Here is a 22,737-nt window from a genome sequence, read left to right on the forward strand (position 1 = left end):
TTCTTATTTGTGTTAATAGACTTGTCCAGGGTCTACCCCACCTTTCTTGTCCAGGGTCTACCCCACCTTTCTTGTCCAGGGTCTACCCCACCTTTCTTGTCCAGGGTCTACCCCACCTTTCTTGTCCAGGGTCCACCCCACCTTTCTTGTCCAGGGTCTACCCCACCTTTCTTGTCCAGGGTCTACCCCACCTTTTTGTCCAGGGTCTACCCCGCCTTTCTTGTCCAGGGTCTACCCCGCCTTTCTTGTCCAGGGTCTACCCCGCCCTTCTTGTCCAGGGTCTACCCCACCTTTCTTGTCCAGCGTCTACCCCAACTTTCTTGTCCAGGGTCTACCCCGCCCTTCTTGTCCAGGGTCTACCCCACCTTTCTTGTCCAGGGTCTACCCCACCTTTTTGTCCAGGGTCTACCCCGCCTTTCTTGTCCAGGGTCTACCCCGCCTTTCTTGTCCAGGGTCTACCCCGCCCTTCTTGTCCAGGGTCTACCCCACCTTTCTTGTCCAGCGTCTACCCCAACTTTCTTGTCCAGGGTCTACCCCGCCCTTCTTGTCCAGGGTCTACGCCGCCTTTCTTTTGAATAAATTCTAGAAATAGTTGAAAGTTTAAAATGTGTTAAATGTACTTTTTCTTCCTGTTATTCCAACATTGCTGCCATCTTGTGGCGACTGCTGGTTAGTGCAGTCTTGTCCACTCTGATTCAATATTGTTTTTCTAATGATTGTATTTGTTATTATTCTTTAAATATTATTATTGTTTGTTTTCAGATGAGATGCTAAAGTCATAAAGATATTTTGTATTTATTTTTAGTGTTTTGTTGCGAGGAAACCACTGTCCTGACAATTCTTTTTTTTTTTTCTTTACAAAGAGCCTTTAAAAGTCATTTTGATTAGAAACTTCGTGTTTTATTTTGAAATGTGTTAAAGTCACTTAAAAAAAGAAATTACATTTAATATTTTTTTGTATTAATAAATCACCGAAATAGTTGATGAAAGTTTAAAATATGTTACGTTTACTTTCTTTTACTGTTATTCCAACATTGCTGCCATCTTGTGGCGACTGCTGGTTAGTGCAGTCTTGTCCACTCTGATTCAATATTATTTTTCTAATGATTGTATTTGTTATTATTCTTTAAATATTATTGTTTTCAGGTGAGATGCTAAAGTCTAAAAGTTATAAATATATTTTGTATTTATTTTTAGTGTTTTGTTGCTAGGAAACCACTGTCCTGACAATTCTTTATTTTTATTTTTACAAAGAGCCTTTAAAAGTCATTTTGATTAGAAACTTCGTGTTTTCTTTTGAAATGTGTTTAAGTCAATTAAAAAAAGAAATGACATTTACTTAATATTTTTTTGTATTAATAAATCACCGAAATAGTTGTTGGAAGTTTAAAATGTGTTACATTTACTTTCTTTTACAGTTATTCCAACATTGCTGCCATCTTGTGGCGACTTCTGGTTAGTGCAGTCTTGTCCACTCTGATTCAATATTCTTTTTCTCATGATTGTATTTTTTTTATTCATATTATTGTTCTTTAAATAACATATTTGTTAAGTTTGCAGCAGAGACACGAGGACGCTCTAAAGTCCGAACGTTATTAAAATAATATAACAATATTGTTTTAGCTTATATTAGTTCTGTATGCAGTATTGCTGCCCTCTGGCGGCCATCCTGCACACTGCAGACATTGTTGATGGATGGCTGAAGGGAAGCAGAAGTGACGTCACGTTAGAAGAAAGTAGAAGAGCGCCTCCATGAAAAATGATTACGTAACATCATCTTCTCTGTGCACGTGAAGGCTCTGATCAGCGCGTGCGTGTTGAGCATCATCTCAGCGTACAGACCCCCCCCCCCCCCTTCCTCGCCCCCCTCCTTTTTCGGACGCATTAGCGGGCAAGATGGCGTTCTCTCCGGCAGAACCGCGGACAGCTCCTGCTCCTTCTTCTCCTTCTCCTCCTTCTTCTTCTCCTTCTCCTCCTTCTCTTTCTTCTCCTCCTCGCCGCCGAACCGACGCCGAACTCTGCGCTTGATCGTCCTCGGAAATGCGGGGTTCGGAGTGAGAAACGTTCCGAACTCGGACGGACCTTCGCTCGTGCTCCTTCGTCTGCGGACGTCCGCGCGGTTCCGGGAGATGGAGGCTCGCCTGGCCGGGTCGCCGGACGCGGTTCTGGACGGAGACGCGGATCCAGTGTGGTGATGAGGAGGATGAGGAGGATGAGGAAGATGCTGATGCTGCTGACGTTCGCCGCGCTTTGGGACAACACCTGCGCCATGGGCTCAGGTGAGCACATTCCAGAAGTCTTCTGGTTCTGGTTCTGGTTCTGGTTCTGTTTGTAGGCGTGCAACGTGATGAAGATCATTGACTCATTTCAAAGAAGTTGCCGATCAATAATCAATAATAATCGTCACGATTGTGATGCTAATCGGGCGGCCATTGGGCAGCCGGTTGCCATGGCAACCAAAGCTCTCGGTTTTCTTGGCGGCGACTCGGCGGAAACGTCCGAGATTGTCGTGACGAAGACGAACTTTCACCCCGTAACAAGATGGCGGATGCAACCTTTGACCCTGTCAGGTGGACAATACCTTCACCGAGGCCGTCTCCGTGGCAACGAGCGAGCAGCCTTCTTCCTGCACGTTACCACGGCAACCGGCCATCGCGGCAGGGGGTCGGCATCGCATCTTGGGGACGGCGTTCGATTCCTCGCTAACACTTGTGGTGTTAGCATGTAGCATGTAGCATGAGAGCCTGGAGACTCAAGCGTGGCGTGTGACCTCACTTTTTACGTGAAGCCATTAGTGATCAGTGTCCACACCTGCTGTGGTTTAGTGATCAGTGTCCCCACCTGCTGTGGTTTAGTGATCAGTGTCCACACCTGCTGTGGTTTAGTGATCAGTGCCCACACCTGCTGTGGTTTAGTGATCAGTGTTCACACCTGCTGTGGTTTAGTGATCAGTGTCCCCACCTGCTGTGGTTTAGTGATCAGTGTCCACACCTGCTGTGGTTTAGTGATCAGTGCCCACACCTGCTGTGGTTTAGTGATCAGTGTCCACACCTGCTGTGGTTTAGTGATCAGTGTCCACACCTGCTGTGGTTTAGTGATCAGTGTCCACACCTGCTGTGGTTTAGTGATCAGTGTCCACACCTGCTGTGGTTTAGTGATCAGTGTCCACACTTGGTTTAGTGATCAGTGTCCACACCTGCTGTGGTTTAGTGATCAGTGTCCACACCTGCTGTGGTTTAGTGATCAGTGTCCACACCTGCTGTGGTTTAGTGATCAGTGTCCCCACCTGCTGTGGTTTAGTGATCAGTGTCCACACCTGCTGTGGTTTAGTGATCAGTGTCCACACCTGCTGTGGTTTAGTGATCAGTGTCCACACCTGCTGTTGGCGGTCATTAGTCACCAGGTGTTGCCAGTCACTCAACACGAGGACTTTGTTCATGCTCCAAAACTTTTATGTTGACTTCTTCCTCTTTTTACAAGACTCAGTGTTTGGTATGCTAACTCCTCACCACGACCTTTGCTTAGTCCCTCTTTGGGTTAGTTAGGGTTTCTCTGCTTCAAGTGGCCTTGAGTACGCCTGGCACGTTTGCAAGGTATATATGTATATAAAGAAAGGTATACACAGTATGTATGTATGTATATATATATATATACATATATATGTATATGTATATATATATATATATATATATATATATATATATATATATATATATATATATATATATACATACATACATACGTATATATGTGTATATATATATATATATATATATATATATATATATATATATATATATATATATATATATATATATGTATATTAGAGATGCGCGGATAGGCAATTATTTCATCCGCGACCGCATCAGAAAGTCGTCAACCATCCGCCATCCACCCGATGTAACATTTGATCAGAACCGCACTCGCCCGCACCCGCCCGTTGTTATATATCTAATATAGACGATGCAAGGCATTAGTGAGGTTATAAAGCTTTTGCCTGTTAAAGAAAGGAGACTGATCCAATGCAGCACAGACATTCGCGTGCCATGCTGTCACGACCCAGACGCACACCAGTGCGCAATCATATGGGAGCCGCGCTGAGCGCACCTCCAAGCGCGTCTTGCTGCCGGCGACGGCCGGGTATATGGGCCCGACGCTCCAGCGCCATCCATTTTCAGGGCTAGTTGATTCGGCAGGTGGGTTGTTACACACTCCTTAGCGGGTTCCGACTTCCATGGCCACCGTCCTGCTGTCTATATCAACCAGGGTGAGCCCCACCCCTTTCGTGAGCGCACTGCGCGCGGAGTGACCCCTGTTACGCGCCCCCGGCAACAGGGGTGGCGGGCAGGTAAGCTGCTTACCTGCTGCGCGTGACGCCGGCCGCGGCGAAGGCGGACGAGGCGGGGTGTCGGTGCGGTGGTGACCCTGGACGTGCGTCGGGCCCTTCTCGCGGATCGCCTCAGCTACGGCTCCCGGTGGGGCCCTCTCGGGGGAAGGGGCCTCGGTCCCGGACCCCGGCGAGGCGTCCCTTCTCCGCTCCGTAAAAGTGTCCATCTCTTTTTTTTTTTCTTCTGTTGTGGCATATGCTGCAGGTGCCTGCTCGTTTTTCGTATGTGGGTAACAACATTTAACTATGTATATATATTTACCAATTGGTTTAACTGCCACCCGCCTGAATCTATTTAAAATCTAATTTTTTTTTATTTCAACCGCCCGACCCGACCCGCGGATAAAATCTAATTTTTTTTAATTTCATCCGCCCGATCCGCGGATAATCCGCGGACTCCGCGGTTGTGCCCGCGGTTTAAGAAAAAAATGTAAAAAGAAAACAAATTAATTAAATTGTTATATGTATCCAGTGATTATACTATAAAGTTATTTTCCATTTAACTTCACCAGTTTTAGATTATTTTTATTCAAAATCGCTGAATTTTCACATTTGCCGTTCAAATACTGAGAAGAGACGGTGCGGTGATCAGCAGCCAGTTGAGGCACGTCACTCAGTGCCTCAACATGGATTGCGCAATGACTGGGCTAACTGCTGGCCTGCTGTGCAGTGAGACTGTATTGCTATATGAATTATATTATACATTTCCATAGTTGAGTTATCTGAGGTATATAATGTACAGTGTATTTTGTCAACAACTGTATGTGTGTAACGTATTTCTTGTGCTGAGCGATCATAAAACTGCTGCGAAGACGCACTGGCTGAGGCTCCAGTAGCCCCGCCTCCTGGTGCCGGTTTATGCACCCCCGCCGCAGAGTGCACCCCCCGACGAGAGCGCCACACCAACCAAAGCCCACACCCAAACCCTCCACGTGCAAGACCGAATCCACCCAAAAAAAGTCACTTAACAAGAAGCCAAAAAGTGCAAAAACAACAATGCTCGTGTTGGAAGAGCCGTGAACGACTGCAGGGACACAACATTAGGTACACCTGCAGACTGCAGCGCGGATTTCATATTTCATTCATTCACAACTCCTCCAACACCAACATTATTGTTTTTGCACTTTTGGCTTCTTATGAAATAACTTTTTTAAATAGATTCAATCTTGCACGTGGAAAGTTTAAGTGTGGGCTTTAGTTGATATAACACTCCCGTCAGGGGGTGCATTCTACGGCGGGGGTGCATCCAGCACAACCATAATAACGTTTTTTTTATTAAATGTGCTTTTTTTGTGTGCTACAGTTTGTATGTGTAAAGTTAAAGTTAAGTTAAAGTAGCAATGATTGTCACACACACACTAGGTGTGGTGAAATGTGTCCTCTGCATTTGACCCATCACCCTTGATCACCCCCTGGGAGGTGAGGGGAGCAGTGGGCAGCAGCGGCGCCGCGCCCGGGAATAATTGTTGTTGATTTAACCCCCAATTCCAAGCCTTGATGCTGAGTGCCAAGCAGGGAAGAATGCTGGTATGAGCTTTTAAACATAACCCGTTAACTGCTGCCAATCAAATGGTGAATAAGATACTCTTTAGGGTTCATATGTTTGTAAATCTGACTGTGATGAAGTCAGTGCCTCACCAGCCATCAACCTCACCGCACGTCACTGGTATGTGTATATATATATATATATATATATATATATATATATATATATATATATATATATATATTAGACTTAGACTTCCTTTTTATTGTCATTCAAATTTGCTCTTTACAGTACAGATAAGAACGAAATTTCGTTACATAAGCTCATGGTATGTATATATACATACATACTGTTGTGTTTTACTGAGAGGAGGTAAAGGCAAACAGACACCAGGGGGCAGTATATACAATTATTTATTATATATATATATATATATATATATATATATATATATATATATATATATATATATATATATATATATATATATATATAAATAATAACAAACAATACTACTAAACTAAGGAAATGGAGTGTGAACTAGAATACAAGAGTGTGTGGTGTAAGACTATGTGTGTAGTTAACTGAAGTGAGTGTTACCAACGTGTTGAACGAGATACGAGGAAGTCCATGGGGCAGGCAGGTTATCCGGGGCGAGAGAGAGGCGTCGGAATCCAGGGGCGAGCAAGAGGTCGAGGAACGAAGGAAGCAGTCAGAGTCCAGAGGGAGATCCAGGGGAAAATGAGATGCACAGGCTCACTTTCCAGGCGACGGAGGGTACTGCGGGGACACGGGAGAAGACAAGGGACAAATCAAGGCACGGAGAGGAAACACGAATATAGCATAAAGCTTGTTGCTTACGGTACACCATGAGAAAGCTAAGTTCCCGCGCCGATCCTTGGGTCCACTGGTCCTTTATTGAGCCTGCCCTCATCAGACCCAGGAGTGTAGATTGCCGGTGAGTGAATGCAGCTGGTGGCTGCTGCAGGGCGGGGACGCGCATGGCGCGTCCCTGGATTTGCGCACCCGTGGGCTTGTCCCGAGGTGCGCACAGATGGATGAGCGGCGTTGGCAGGAGCCTGAGCCGTAACACATACATACATATATATATATGTGTATATGTGTATATATATATATATATATATATATATATATATATATATATATATATAAAGGTATATACAGTATAGGTTTATATATAGGTATATATGTATGTAGGTATATAAAGGTATATACAATATAGGTACATACAGTATAGGTATATATATATATATAGGCAAGTATATACTGTATGTAATATATATATATATTTATATATATATACATGTGTATATATATATATATATAATATATATTACATATATATACAGTATATATATATATATATATATATATATATATATATATATATATATATATATATATATTACATATATATATATATATATATAGGCAAGTATATACTGTATATAATATATTATTTAAAAAAAATATATATATATATAGGCAAGTATATAATGTAGTAACAAAAGTTTGTTAGCGATATGAACAATACAAACAATAGATTATTTCTTGTTATGATATAGTTCAGTGGCTAACTAACTAATTAACTAACTAGCTCAGGCTCGCTGGCTCTATACACAAATTAAGAAGGAAGATTTGTAGTCATGAAACTAGTTATTATTGTAGCAACGTTAGCAAAAAAAACATATAAGTTACTAAATGTAGTTAGTTAGCGTAACAAACGTTATTTCTTGATGTGATGTAGTTTAGTGACTAACTAACACAGAAGATAGATTGACTAACCAGAAAGTCACTTTCAAAGTTATTCATCTCTTTGTGTTGTTGTGGTAAACATTCATTAGCATTAAAGAGACTGTGCTCCGTTTCCATGGTAACCAATGAGCAGCCAGGACGTGATGGACATAAAGAAAAGATGTTCCTTGACCAGCAGGTGGCGTCGCACCTGGCCAAGAGTGGCTCTGGTCTCTGGTGTCCGCCTGCGCCCTGGTCGGCCTGGTGGTCTGCACGCTGACCTGCTTGTGCTGCAAGAAGACCAGGACCGGGACCAGGACCAGGACCAGGACCAGGACCAGGACCGGCTTCACGGTGAGCCACCTCTGACTGACTGTGGGCTGGAGGTCAAAGATCGTGTGTGTGTGTGTGTGTGTGTGTGTGTGTGTGTGTGTGTGTGTGTATAGGATGATGTCATCACGACAGTATGTGAACCCCCCCCTTCCTTGTGGGGGGGGGGGGGGGGGCTCCATATCCCCTCAGGGGACGACCTCAACTGTTAGGCTCCTCCCACTTCCTGTCCTCCACTTCTGTCCGTCTAAACCTCGTCTTCATCCTCTCTTCGTCTTCCTCTCTGCACACGTGTGAGGTTGTGTGTGTGTGTGTGTGTGTGTGTGTGTGTGAGAGAGTGTCCCACCTGAAGCAGGTAAGTGTAGACACACACACACACACACACGCACTAAGATGTTGTGTTGTTTCATCTCCAAGTGTGTTGAAGTCAGTGATGATGGTTCTGATCCACAAGTGTGACACTTGTGTTATTTTTGTGTTGTTCTACTTTTTGTGTCACGTCTTTGTGTTATTGTGTATAATGTCAGTTAGTTATTTGTTGTCTTTTCTTATTTTGTTATGTTTTTATATTTTTGTCTTGTTGTGTTAGAATTGTTTTTGTGTTGTAAGTGTTGCTTTTGTGTCATTGTGTGTCATGTTTTTGCATCATTCTGTTGTGTGTGACTGTTGAGTTTTTGTGCTACGAGTGTTGTATTTTTGTGTCATTGTGTTTTTGTTTCATTGTGTGTTGTTTTGTATCATTGTGTTGTGTGTTAGTGTGAATTTGTGTTGTTGTGTCATTGTGTGTTGTGTTTTGTATCATTGTGTTGTGTGTGAGTGTGCATGTTGTGTTGTTGTGTCGTTGTGTGTTGTGTTTTGTATCATTGTGCTGTGTGTGAGTGTGAATGTTGTATTGTGTTAAAATTGTTTCTGTGTTGTGAATGTTGTGATTTTGTGTCATTGTGTTGTGTGTGAGTGTGAATGTTGTATTGTGTTAAAATTGTTTCTGTGTTGTGAATGTTGTGATTTAGTGTCATTGTGTTGTGTGTGAGTGTGAATGTTGTGTTTGTGTGTTGTGTGTGAGACGTGTAGAGAGAGTCCAGATGTTGAGCAGAGGGCGAGCAAGAGGTCGTGTGAAGACATGAGTGAGGTCACATGACAGGAAGTGTGTGTGTGTGTGTGTGTGTGTGTGTGTGTGTGTGTGTGTGTGTGTGTGTTTATGTCTTGTGGGCGTGGCTAAGTGTGTAAGTGTGACAGCAGTTTGATTGAGGCGACCAGTTGGTGGAGAATATAATAATGAATAATAATAATAACTAATAAACAGTGTATTGATATAATGATGTAATATAGATAATAATAATAATAATATGTAATAAACAAAATATTGATATATAATATGTAATAAACTTATATTGATATATAATAATATGTAATAAACAGTATATTGATGTATAATAATATGTAATAAACAGTATATTGATATGTAATATGTAATAAACTTATATTGATATATAATATGTAATAAACTTATATTGATATATAATAATATGTAATAAACAGTATATTGATATATAATATGTAATAAACATATATTGATATATAATAATATGTAATAAACATATATTGATATATAATAATATGTAATAAACAGTATATTGATATATAATATGTAATAAACTTATATTGATATATAATAATATGTAATAAACAGTATATTGATATATAATCATATGCAATAAACATATATTGATATATAATAATATGTAATATTCATATATTGATATATAATAATATGTAATAATCATATATTGATCTATAATATGTAATAAACAGTATATTGCTATATAATCATATGCAATAAACATATATTGATATATAATAATATGTAATAAACATATATTGATATATAATATGTAATAAACATATATTGATATATAATATGTAATAAACATATATTGATATATAATATGTAATAAACTTATATTGATATATAATATGTAATAAACATATATTGATATATAATATGTAATAAACATATATTGATATATAATCATATGTAATAAACATATATTGATATATAATAATATGTAATAAACATATATTGATATATAATAATATGTAATAAACATATATTGATATATAATAATATGTAATAAACATATATTGATATATAATAATATGTAATAAACATATATTGATATATAATATGTAATAAACAGTATATTGATATATAATATGTAATAAACTTATATTGATATATAATCATATGTAATAAACATATATTGATATATAATATGTAATAAACAGTATATTGATATATAATAATATGTAATAAACATATATTGATATATAATAATATGTAATAAACAGTATATTGATATATAATCATATGTAATAAACAGTATATTGATATATAATCATATGTAATAAACATATATTGATATATAATATGTAATAAACAGTATATTGATGTATAATCATATGTAATAAACATATATTGATATATAATAATATGTAATAAACATATATTGATATATAATATGTAATAAACAGTATATTGATATATAATATGTAATAAACATATATTGATATATAATAATATGTAATAAACATATATTGATATATAATATGTAATAAACAGTATATTGATATATAATAATATGTAATAAACATATATTGATATATAATCATATGTAATAAACATATATAATAATATTTGGTATTGAGAAGACTCAAAGTTTGGTGTCGTGCTGCAGGAGTTCCACAATGTCCAAGATGGCGAGGACTTCCACGCTCACATGGCGCCGGACGGCCCGGATGTTTACATCCTGCCTCTCACCCAGGTGTCCCTGCCGGTCGCTAGGCAACCCGCTCCGCCGGGTGAGTCCACCTTGTACAACTATGTACTTATCAGGGACTAAACATCCTGGACTGGTTCTACTATGATAATTAGGACCATTAGAACCACTAACTACTATAACCACGCACTACTAAGACGACCAGACCTACTAACTACTAGATCTACTAGTACCACTAGAACCACTAACTATGAGGACCACTAACCACTAGACATTCATTACTAGGGCCACTAGAACCACTAACTACTAAGACCACTAGCACCATTAGAACCCTGGCACTAACTAGTACAACCACATCTGCGGTCCACTCCAAGGTTTCTCATTGTCATCCCATTGGGTTGAGTTTTTCCTTGCCCTGATGTGGGATCTGAGCCCAGGATGTGGTTGTGGCTTGTGCAGCCCTTTGAGACATTTGTGATTTAGGGCTATATAAGTCAACTTTGATTGATTGATTGATTGATTTATTGACTACTAAGACAACCACAACTACTAACTACTAGAGCTACTAGTACCACTACAACCACCAACTACTAGGACCACTAACCACTAGATCCACTCATTACTAGGACCACGAGAACCATTAACTACTAAGACCACTAGAACAGTTAGAATCCTGGCACTAACGACTAGAACACCCAATAACAAGGGCCACTAGAACCACTAACAACTAGGACCACTAACCATTACAACCACTGACTACTATGACCGCTACCCGCTACATCCACTCAATACTAGGACCACTAGAACCACTAACTACTAAGACCTTTAGAACCGTTAGAACTCTGGCACTAATGACTAGAACCCCTAACAACAAGGGCCACTAGAACCACTAACAACTAGGACCACTAACCATTACAACCAGTAACTACTAGGAACCCCCTAACCACTAGATCCACTCATTACTAGGACCACGAGAACCAATAACTACTAAGACCACTAGAACAGTTAGAATCCTGGCACTAACGACTAGAAACCCCAATAACAAGGGCCACTAGAACCAGTAACTACTAGGAACCCCCTAACCACTAGATCCACTCATTACTAGGACCACGAGAACCACTAACTACTAAGACCACTAGAACAGTTAGAATCCTGGCACTAACGACTAGAACCCCCAATAACAAGGGCCACTAGAACCACTAACAACTAGGACCACTAACCATTACAACCACTGACTACTATGACCGCTACCCGCTACATCCACTCAATACTAAGACCACTAGAAGCACTAACTACTAAGGCCTTTAGAACCGTTAGAACCCTGGCACTAATGACTAGATTCCCTAACAACAAGGGCCACTAGAACCACTAACAACTAGGACCACTAACCATTACAACCAGTAACTACTAGGAACCCCCTAACCACTAGATCCACTCATTACTAGGACCACAAGAACCACTAACTACTAAGACCACTAGAACAGTTAGAATCCTGGCACTAACGACTAGAACCCCCAATAACAAGGGCCACTAGAACCAGTAACTACTAGGAACCCCCTAACCACTAGATCCACTCATTACTAGGACCACGAGAACCACTAACTACTAAGCCCACTAGAACAGTTAGAATCCTGGCACTAACGACTAGAACCCCCAATAACAAGGGCCACTAGAACCAGTAACTACTAGGAACCCCCTAACCACTAGATCCACTCATTACTAGGACCACGAGAACCACTAACTACTAAGACCACTAGAACAGTTAGAATCCTGGCACTAACGACTAGAACACCCAATAACAAGGGCCACTAGAACCACTAACAACTAGGACCACTAACCATTACAACCACTGACTACTATGACCGCTACCCGCTACATCCACTCAATACTAGAACCACTAGAACCACTAACTACTAAGACCTTTAGAACCGTTAGAACCCTGGCACTAATGACTAGATCCCCTAACAACAAGGGCCACTAGAACCACTAACAACTAGGACCACTAACCATTACAACCAGTAACTACTAGGAACCCCCTAACCACTAGATCCACTCATTTACTAGGACCACTAGAACCACTAACTACTAAGACCGCTAGAACCGTTAGAACCCTGGCACTAACGATTAGAACCACTAACAATAAGGGTCTCTAGGACCGCTAACAACCAGGACCACTAACCATTACAACCACTATGTAACCCTAACCATTAGAACCACTAACTACAAGAATGGCTAACCACTAGCTGAACTAACCACCAAAAGAACTAGAAGCAGAGATGGTGTTCTAACACAGACCAGATGTGTGAAGGATGTTGTTCTGATCGGGTCCAGTCTGTTTCCCAGTAGACTGGGTGAGGTTCTTCATGAGTTCTGAGGGCTATGAGAGTTTGGATCAGTTACAGTCCCGCCCTAATGCAGCTGATCTTGTTCTTGTTGTCGAGCTCTCAGAGGTGGCATCAATCTGTGCAGAACCTCCCTCGTGCGTTCCCCCGGAACCGCTCCAGCTTTCGGGCTAATCGACTCAGCAGCAATCAAATATGGAACCACTCAGGGAGCAACCTGGCACAGATCTTAACGACTTCCTGGTTGCCATGAAGACGCAGTGTGAAGCTTCTTTGAAACCACGCAGCTTAGAGCAGCCAGACAGTAAAAGTATCGATTAGCATCATTAGCAACACACACACACACACACACACACACACACACACACACACACACACACACATACACACACACACACACACACACACACACACACACACACACACACACACACACACACACACACACACACACACACACACACACACACACAAAGTGATACCAGTTAGTTGATGTTCATCTGGTTGTGCACCTCAAGGACATGATGTTGTTTTCTCTGCTTGCCTTATCTTCCTTCTTGCACACTGAAAAACTGAAAAACTACATGCTGAATGCTACATGCTACATGCTACATGCTAAATGCTACATGCTACATGCTAGATACAGGCATGGTAAAACAGAACCCTTCAGGATAAATGGTGCCAGTGTGTGTGGCTAACTGGTCCGAGCTGGTGCGGAGCTGCGTCAAGACAATGGTTTGGATTCTGCTGCGGTCCGCAGAGAACACGGGTGGGTGTCAGGAATGAGAGCGTGGGGAAGCTGACAGACTTTATTGGACAGTGGCTGGACTGTGTGGTCTTCTTGGGGGACGGGGGGGTGTGAGCGCCGCACCACAAAGGTCCGTATGTCTGTGTCTCCGCCCACAATGAAGGACAGATGGACGTAAAGGTCGGTCTCATTGGACTAAGCGGGGACGGGGCAGTCGTCACGGTATGAACGATTCAGACGACTATGCTCAAGCAAGCTAGCAGGATTTGGAGTGTTTTATTCAGCATTAGTCGTCAAGAATGTTCTCTGGCGTTCTTGGACGTTCATGACCACGTTTGATGATTGCTGTCTCTGAATGTGATTGGCATCACTTTGACTTCTTCTCCTGCAGTCCAACTCCAGAAATCTTCCAACCTGAGCCGCCACAATCTCCTGTACCTGAAGGAGATCGGAAATGGCTGGTTTGGGAAGGTAAGCCCGCTCCGAAATGTAGAACTTTGTGTTGATGCTCCTGTGGTCATGTCCCCCAGAAGTCTCATCTCTTGAGTGTTGACAAGCAGATAAAATCTCCTTCTCTTCCTCGTTTATCACCATCATCTTCCACCCGTGTCCGCCATGATTTGGTATGTCCGTCACCCTCATGCCCCGCCCTTTACACCAAACGTCCATACGTGTGCGTGTGTGTTTGTGGTGCTATGTGTCCATGTGGCCATTTTGTAGGTTCTTCTGGGGGAGCTCAATCAGAACCTGCGAAGCAGTCAGGTGGTGGTCAAGGAGCTGAAGGCCAGTGCCAGCGCCAAGGAACAGATGTACTTCCTAGAAGAAATACAAGCTTACCGGTACATACATATTCCTTTTAGTTCCAGATCTTCTAGTTTGTGTTGATGAAGAAGCTCACATCTCCTGTGGTGTCCCTTAGGGTGCTGCAGCACTCGTCTCTGCTGCAGTGCCTGGCCCAGTGCACTGAGGTCACGCCCTACCTGCTGGTCATGGAGTTCTGTCCACTGGTGAGTAGATGATTGGGAAGTCTGACCTGACCTTTGAAGAAGAGTCTGTTGCTTTTTAACGCAGCTTGCACACGATTGTTTCAAGTGTTCAAAGGTTGTAGGACAACTTTGGACAAATGTACTTCCTTGTCCTTTGTGTTGCCAGGGTGACGTGAAGGGTTATCTGCGAAGCAGCAGGTCTGCAGAGAGCGTCGCCCCCGAGCCGTTACTTCTCCAGCGAATGGCGTGTGACATCGCATCAGGACTTCTGCACCTGCACAAGCACAACTTCACTCACAGGCAGGTCTCCATTGCTGCACAACACAACTTTTTGCAGCTCTGACAGGTCCCTTCCTGTAACAACATCCTGGTGCTGCTCGAGTGCTCGTCTCAGACTCCAGCATCAGTGATTTTGTTGCAGGCGGTCGGCCATCGCCTCTGGAAAGCAGAGCCCTCTGCTGGCCGGTTGTTGCTTTGCACACTAATGTATATTCTTTTAAGCTGCTAGACACAGTTGTTTGTATACTCTGCATGTACTATATGTACATGTACTGTGTACTGTGTGAGTCATCATAGAAACGGCAAAGTACAATTTATTATCTGCTGATGTATGACATATAAATGTGTAACAAGGGAGGCTGACTGGGATTTGACTGACTGAAAAGTCTGAGTTCTGAACAGTTATTTGTTCACAGAGACCTGGCTTTGAGGAACTGCTTGCTTACAGCCGATGCTACAGTGAAGATTGGCGACTATGGCTTGTCCCACACCAAGTACAGGGTATGACAACGTCCAGAGAAAAAAGTCAATTATCTTTGAATTTGCCCAAGGCTGGAAGTTAACAAGTCATCTGCATGAACAATTGAACCTCACAAAGATGTTTCTCCTTCTCGTCAGGATGACTACTTTGTGACATCTGATCAGACTTTTGTGCCCCTGCGCTGGATCGCACCTGAGCTGGTGGACGAGGTGCACGGAAATCTGATGGTGGCCGAGCAGACCCAACAGAGTAACATCTGGTAACACAAAAAGAGAGAACACAAAGTTCTACAAGTGTCAGAGCAGAAGTATAGGAAGACGTCTGTTATCACCATGCGGCTGTGCTGTGTTACAGGTCTCTGGGAGTGACCATCTGGGAATTGTTGGAGCTGGGAAACCAGCCTTACAGCCATTATTCTGACCAACAAGTTCTGGCTTACGCCTTGAGGGAGCAGCAGCTGCGACTATCCAAACCGATGCTCAAAGTTCCTTTGGCTGAACGCTGGTGAGAGACTGTGAAATCTTCAGTCCATCCTGTAGTATCGGTGTATGTCTTCACCAGTCTCATAATTCCTCTTCAGGTACGAGGTGATGCAGTTCTGCTGGCTCCCGCCTGATCAGAGACCCATTGCTGAGGAAGTCCATTTGCTGCTGAGCTACTTGTGTGCCAAAGGTGCCAGCGAGGCCAAAGATGACTTTGAGAGGCGTTGGAACTCCATGCGGCCCAGTGCCGGACACAACATTTGCAGCGGTTCCCCGATGATGACGCTAGAGCGGCCTTCGTCCACCTCCTCCTCTTTTCCTCTGCTTGAACGATTCTCAGGCACTGACGGATACCACTCAGAGTCTGGGGATGACATTTTAACGATCACTGAGACCAGCCATGGCCTGAACTTTGAGTACAGGTGGGAACAGGCCCGGGCAGAGCAATCATACGGAGGCCAGAACTCCTCCAGTGCCCTCAGTCAAGTCAGTCATCATGAAGCATTTTATCCACCGGTGGGGATTGTGGGAGGCTGCCTCAATCATGAAGCTTCTCCTTCTTGCTACCAACCTAAACTTCTGCACGCTCCTGGTGTACTTCCTGTTTTTAGCGCCCACAGCCCATCAGTAAACAGTGAATACTACATCCGCATCGAAGAACCCGTAGACTGTAACATGGAGCCTGAGTATACCATGTGCTCCTATAGTCCAGACTGCCAGGGAAGCAGTGGCAACTTCCTCACCGGCAGTGCAGACTCAGATGAAATGATGGTCTGCCCAACTCAGGCTAAAAACCTAGACCCCTTCTGGTCAGCAGACATGCACAAATCAGATGTCTATGATTCAAATGAGTCCAGTCCTGCTATCTCTCTGACAATGGAACCCCTTTTAGGGCAGGTTGCAGACAGCAGCCCTCTACGACCGTGGGAGTCCAGTCACTATGTGTCCTACAAAGATCGAGATGGAGGTTACTACTATGAGCACACGTCACCTGTGGACATAGAACGCTATCTTATGGGGGGTGAGATGTCCACTGAACACCTTCATGAAAGCTGGGGATCAAGGAGTCTTCGTCAGGCATTGGGCGAGTTGGAGACCCCAGTGGGAATAACTCCGTCTTTCAGTAGTCCCCTTGAAGAGGCCTACAGTGACTCTTACTTGGACACAACCCAAACCTCAATCCTCGATAAGACAGTGACAGGAGGCTACTATGACATGATGGGCTCCCTGAGGAAGACCATGCCGAGCCACAGCAGGCACAACAGCCACTCGGTCAGCATCAACGTGGAGACAGAAGGGGCGCTCTTCATCGGACGCAAGGAGAGCGATTCAGAACAGGAAGAAGAAGAGGACATATTTATAGAGAGGTACACTTGCAACACATGGCCTTCTAAACATCGCCATCGAAACGTTGTGCACCCAAGACGAGCGAGCCAGAGCTGCAGACAAGACACCTATGTGGACTTTCAATACACAATGCCGAGCACAGACATCGAAGATTCCTGGCCTGAGGAGCGCAGCCTGGCCTTCCACAGTCTACCCAAGTCTGTCAACTACCTGGAGCAGCACCAGGCTAAAGACAGCAGCTGTCTGAGTCGACACCATGCAACTGCATCCTTGGAGGGCTGTGAGGCTTTTGTCTACTTGTGTCACCAGAGCGAAACCCAAGGAGCGCCACCAAGAGATTGCTGCCACTCACACTTTGTCGACCCACTCACTGGCTTGCTAGTCAGAGGCAGCAACTACTGCTACGCTCCGAACGACTACATCAGCGACAAAGTTATCGATATCTCGAGCAATGAAGAGATGATCAACCTTTCACCGGCACCGGGGGGTCCAACTGTGTCCAAAGCTGCCTTGATCAAGCCTGAGGGCCGAACATGTGTGGCCCCTTGCGACGAGACCAAGAAAGCTCTACTGGTGACAAAGCCTACAAGAGACCAAGATATGACTCAAACTTCTCCACCGCCTGCAGGCAACACGCACATCATGGTGGTCCTCACAGACCCGCCGTCAGAGAAGAGTCAAACGGGAGACAGCGGTCTCGATCAAGGCTGCTCCAGCGTAAGCCTTACGGACATCCTGGACTGCAGCGACAACGAAGACGATGACATGACTGATGACATCACTGATATTACTTCAGGGATCTTCGCAGACGATGCTTCTCCTGCCTTCAAGTCACTACAAAAGCAGGTGGGAACACCAGATTCCATGGAGGCTATGGAGGTACCGTCTGCAGCCGGTTTATGTGAGGGTTCCAGCCCAGCCTCCCGCCCTTCCTGTTCCCCCAAAGCAATGGACAGTGGCTACGACACAGAAAATAACGAGAGTCCAGAGTTTGTCCCAAAGGAACCTCATGAACCCAGAGACCAAGCTACAACACAGCTTGTGAGTCTGGAGGAGGACGAGGCACAGGAGATATCACCAGAAGAAGAAGCATCCTTTGATGACTCCCAGTCACGTGACCACACCTTGTTACCACTGAGTCTGGAGACGCCACATAGTGACTCTGCCTACTTCTCAGACTATGAGAATGAACATCAGTCCAAGAATGAGGAGGAGCAACTGCACTATAAAGAAGAAGAAAAACCAGAAGACACAGAGACGAATCATGGAAGCAGACATGGAGAACATTCTTGTCCAGCACAAAGTGGAACTTCGGAAAGAGCAGACTGTGACTGTGACGACTTGCTGGATTCTTCAGGTGGACTCGAGGAGTGGCCATCGCAGGAGGAGAACTTGTCTCTTGGAGACTGGGCAGCAGAGGTTGTTGGAGCCATGGAGGAGGCTCTTGATGCCCTTAACGGACAGCCTGAGGAGGAGGAGGAGGAAGAAGGAGAACAATTCTGTCAACCTCCCGAAAAAAGACCAGGGATAGAAGTCCTGCACATCTTACCCAGAGATGAGGTGGCCTTGCAACACGCGGCCAACACAAGAAGGTCATCATCATCTTCTCCTCCGCCTCCATCTCTTGTTGACGGGGAGGAGGCGGTCAAGGAGGACGACGACTCCGATGACAGTGATGAGACGGATGAGGAGTTGAAGACCTACAGTGTCCAAGAGGAGGAGAGCGAGGACGAGTCCTATGTGGTACCTGTGGTGGTGTGTGACGACAGCCACGCCCTCAAACTGCGAGGCCTCCTCAAGACGCAGACTCTGCTCAACCTCCATGAGGAGCTGGAGCGCAAGAAAAGGACGGTGTCCTTCTTTGATGATGTCACCGTCTATCTGTTTGATCAGGTCAGCCTGGTTAGGACATTGTAGAATCAGACTGGTGGTGTTTGTCAACATGTTTGTCTCCACCTGCTCTTCCAGGAGAGTCCTACTAAAGAGCTGGCTGCTCACGGACTCCCTTTGGCCACAGAAGGTCTCGGAAAATATCCTGAGAGGGTCTCTGACGACTCATCAGACGGGAACGTCTCCGAGGAGAGTGAGTACGATGTGAGACGATGTGAGACTGCTCAGTATGCTCAAGAGCGCCACCTTGTGTCAGGTGCAGGCTTGGAGTGGGAGGACGACTTTCCGCTGCTCCCGCTGCCGACGTCCTCGGCCACTCTGGACTCGCCTCCCCACTCCGGCCCCACCAAAGCTCAGGAGACGCAGCCGGCCGCGAAGTTTTCCCGCTTCACCGTGTCCCGCTTCTCCATCACGCACGTCTCCGACTCGGACGTGGACTCTGTTGGAGGTGAGGGGGTTGGGCCAACGCAGGAGAGTGTAACCGCATCGTCTGACTTTGTTTTGACAGGAAGCAGCGAGGACGGAGACAAGGAGTGAAGGACAGGTTCTTGCCCCAGGGACCAGACCTGGACATGTGACCACCGCGTGGGAGTGGCCTGGACATCCTTTTCATGTGTAGAAATATTTATTGTGACTAGTTTCACTCTGCAGGGATTCACTCGATGAGGAGGAAGACCCGATGGACTAAAAAGTGGACAGACGTGACCTCTTTTAGGACACAAGCAAGGAAGGAAGGACACAAGGAGACCAATATGTTGAATCATTTCGTAGCGAGCTCCTCGCATCAAGTACAATCTTCTAGTCCGTGCATGTTCCCACCGCGTCTTGCTCTCGATAACGTCCATTATGGAGGCCACCTCGGCTTTTGCGCTGTCCAAAATAATCAGGTCACATTTTGCTGCTTCGCTTTGTGCCGCTTCAGAAAAATGTTCACAGTGTCCCTATTGTTTTGTTCCACCTCTTACTGTAATAATGAAGATATTAGGAAGCGTTCACGGTGAAAGGACTATAAAATGTCAAATAAACCTTACATTTGTATTTAACATCAATTATAAACTGACAGTTAAACAGTCAAAAGAAGCTCAACTGATGCACAGGAACATGGATAGACTGATTCAAGACTTGTTTAAGACTGATTCAAGACATATTTAAGACAAATTCAATACTTGTTAAAGAAAAATTCAAGACTTGTTTAAGACTGATTCAATACCTTAAGACTGATTCAAGACTTGTTTGAGATTCAGATTTAAGACTTATTAATGACTGACTCAAGACTTATTTAAGACAAATTCAATACTTGTTAAAGACAAATTCAAGACTTGTTTAAGACTGATTCAATACCTTAAGACTGATTGAAGACTTTTTTGAGATTCAAATTTAAGACTTATTAATGACTGACTCAAGACTTATTTAAGACAAATTCAATACTTGTTAAAGACAAATTCAAGACTTGTTTAAGCCTGATTCAATACCTTAAGACTGATTCAAGACTTGTTTGAGATTCAGATTTAAGACTTATTAATGACTGAATCAAGACTTATTTAAGACAAATTCAATACTTGTTAAAGACAAATTCAAGACTTGTTTAAGACTGATTCAATACCTTAAGACTGATTCAAGACTTGTTTGAGATTCAGATTTAAGACTTATTAATGACTGACTCAAGACTTATTTAAGACAAATTCAATACTTGTTAAAGACAAATTCAAGACTTGTTTAAGACTGATCCAATACCTTATTAAGACTGATTCAAGACTAGTTCGAGACTCAGATTTCAGATTTATTAATGACTGATTCAAGACTAATTTAAGACTGCTTTATGACTTATTTAAGGCGTATTCAAGACTTGAAATGAATACATATTCAAGTCTTCCATGTAGGACTGTTCCAAGACTTGTTTAAGACTGATTGAAGACTTTTTTTTTTAAATATCAGACTGAATCAATACTTATTTTAGACTTATATTCAATACTAAATTAAAACTGATTCGAGACTTGTTTTTAGACTCAGATGTAACTTATTTAAAACTGACCAAAACGTTTTTAAGACTTAGATTTGGGATTTATTTATGACTGATTGAAATATGAAATACTTATTCAAGACTTACAGTATTCAAGACTTGTTTGAGACTCAGATTTAAGACTCATTTATGACTAATTCAAGACTTGATACTGATTCTAGATTTAAGACTTATTTAAGAGTAAATCAATGTTTTTTATGATTATTTCAGACTGATTCAATACTTACTTAAGATTTAAATCCAATACTTAATTAAGACTCAAGATGAAAGATGATTTAGTATTTCAGTATTCAGGACTGATTTATGACCGTTTATTTAAGACTGATTCAAGACTTCTTTGAAATACCTTAAGACTGATTCAAGACTTGTTTATGACTTGGATTTAGGAGTTATTAATGATAGACATGTTAAATACTGATTTAAGACCTACTTAAGACCGATTCAAAATGTATTTAAGTCTTGTATAAGACATATTCAAGACTTGTTTAAGACTGATTCAATACCTAACTAAGACTGATTCAAGACTTGTTTTCAGACTCAGATTTAAGACTTTTTAATGACTGATTTGAGACTAAATTAAGACTGATTTATGACTTATTTAAGGCCTATTCAAGACTTGAAATTAATACTCATTCAAGACTTCCATGTAGGACCGTTCCAAGACTTGTTTAAGAGTCATCAAAGACTTATTTAAGAATTCAATTTAGGACTGATTCAAGACTGTTTCATGGCTGGTTTATGACCTACATTTAAATGCAAGACTTGTTTAGGACTTAAGGTTAAGATTATTTTAGGAGATTTTGAAGGTGGATTAAATACTTGTTGAAGACTTGTTCAAGACTTGCTAAATGCCTAATCAGGACTTTCTTAAGCCTTCTTGAACCTCCAGTATGTAGGACCTGTACAGGTATTCATTTCAGGAACAACATTGCCGCCGAAAAGCCAGGTTGCTTTTAGTTAGCGACGTTAGCATCAACAAGTGCTTTGCTTTTTCTTTAACCAACGCAACTTTTGACGAGGCGTTGGTGCTTTGCGCTTATTACGCTCTGCTCAACTACTTAGTCCATCGCAGCAGGTTTGGTCAGGAAAGAAGTGGAACTAGAAGTGTCATCATAGCTGGACCGTCTGTCCAAACAAATCAATAAAGTCTCTTTTCCACATCTGAAAAAGTTTTCTTTTGTGCAAACTTAGCTTAGCTTAATTAGCATAAACAACCTCATGTTTTTGAAAGTTACGAGTCGGCCGTCATTTATTTACTCGTCGTGTTCAATCAGTCGTATTTAGACTGATTCAAGACTTACTGAAAAACCATTCGAGACTTGTTTTTGACTGATTCAAGACTTTTCATTTTAGACTGGTTCAAGACTTGTCTAGGACTTAGATTTAGGACTTATTTTAGAATACATTAAGACTTGTTTAAGACTGAA

The 22,737-nt window shown here is 42.7% G+C and overlaps 1 protein-coding gene across 1 annotated transcript; it reads left to right on the forward strand.

Moving 5' to 3' along the window:
* The first annotated feature begins 1,933 nt into the window (after positions 1–1,933).
* aatkb (apoptosis-associated tyrosine kinase b) lies at positions 1,934–22,026 on the forward strand. The gene is made up of 14 exons (XM_061926806.1): positions 1,934–2,279; positions 7,825–7,982; positions 10,694–10,817; positions 14,217–14,296; positions 14,546–14,664; positions 14,745–14,832; positions 14,978–15,111; positions 15,507–15,591; positions 15,709–15,830; positions 15,926–16,075; positions 16,152–19,293; positions 19,369–19,483; positions 19,547–19,738; positions 19,799–22,026. The coding sequence occupies exons 1-14, from the start codon at positions 2,195–2,197 to the stop codon at positions 19,825–19,827; spliced, it is 4,623 nt and encodes a 1,540-aa protein (XP_061782790.1). The 5' UTR covers positions 1,934–2,194; the 3' UTR covers positions 19,828–22,026.
* Positions 22,027–22,737: the final 711 nt, after the last annotated feature.

Source organism: Nerophis lumbriciformis, linkage group LG32, assembly GCF_033978685.3.
Source record: "Nerophis lumbriciformis linkage group LG32, RoL_Nlum_v2.1, whole genome shotgun sequence".
Classification (NCBI taxonomy): Eukaryota; Metazoa; Chordata; class Actinopteri; order Syngnathiformes; family Syngnathidae; genus Nerophis; species Nerophis lumbriciformis.

Excerpts from the sequence above, each read along its gene's own strand:
- aatkb (XM_061926806.1), top strand. The coding sequence starts at position 2,195 with ATGAGGAGGATGAGGAGGATGAGGAAGATGCTGATGCTGCTGACGTTC. Across the intron at positions 10,818-14,216 it reads TAGGCAACCCGCTCCGCCGG|TCCAACTCCAGAAATCTTCC; the intron begins GTGAGTCCACCT and ends CTTCTCCTGCAG. Across the intron at positions 19,294-19,368 it reads CCGTCTATCTGTTTGATCAG|GAGAGTCCTACTAAAGAGCT; the intron begins GTCAGCCTGGTT and ends CTGCTCTTCCAG.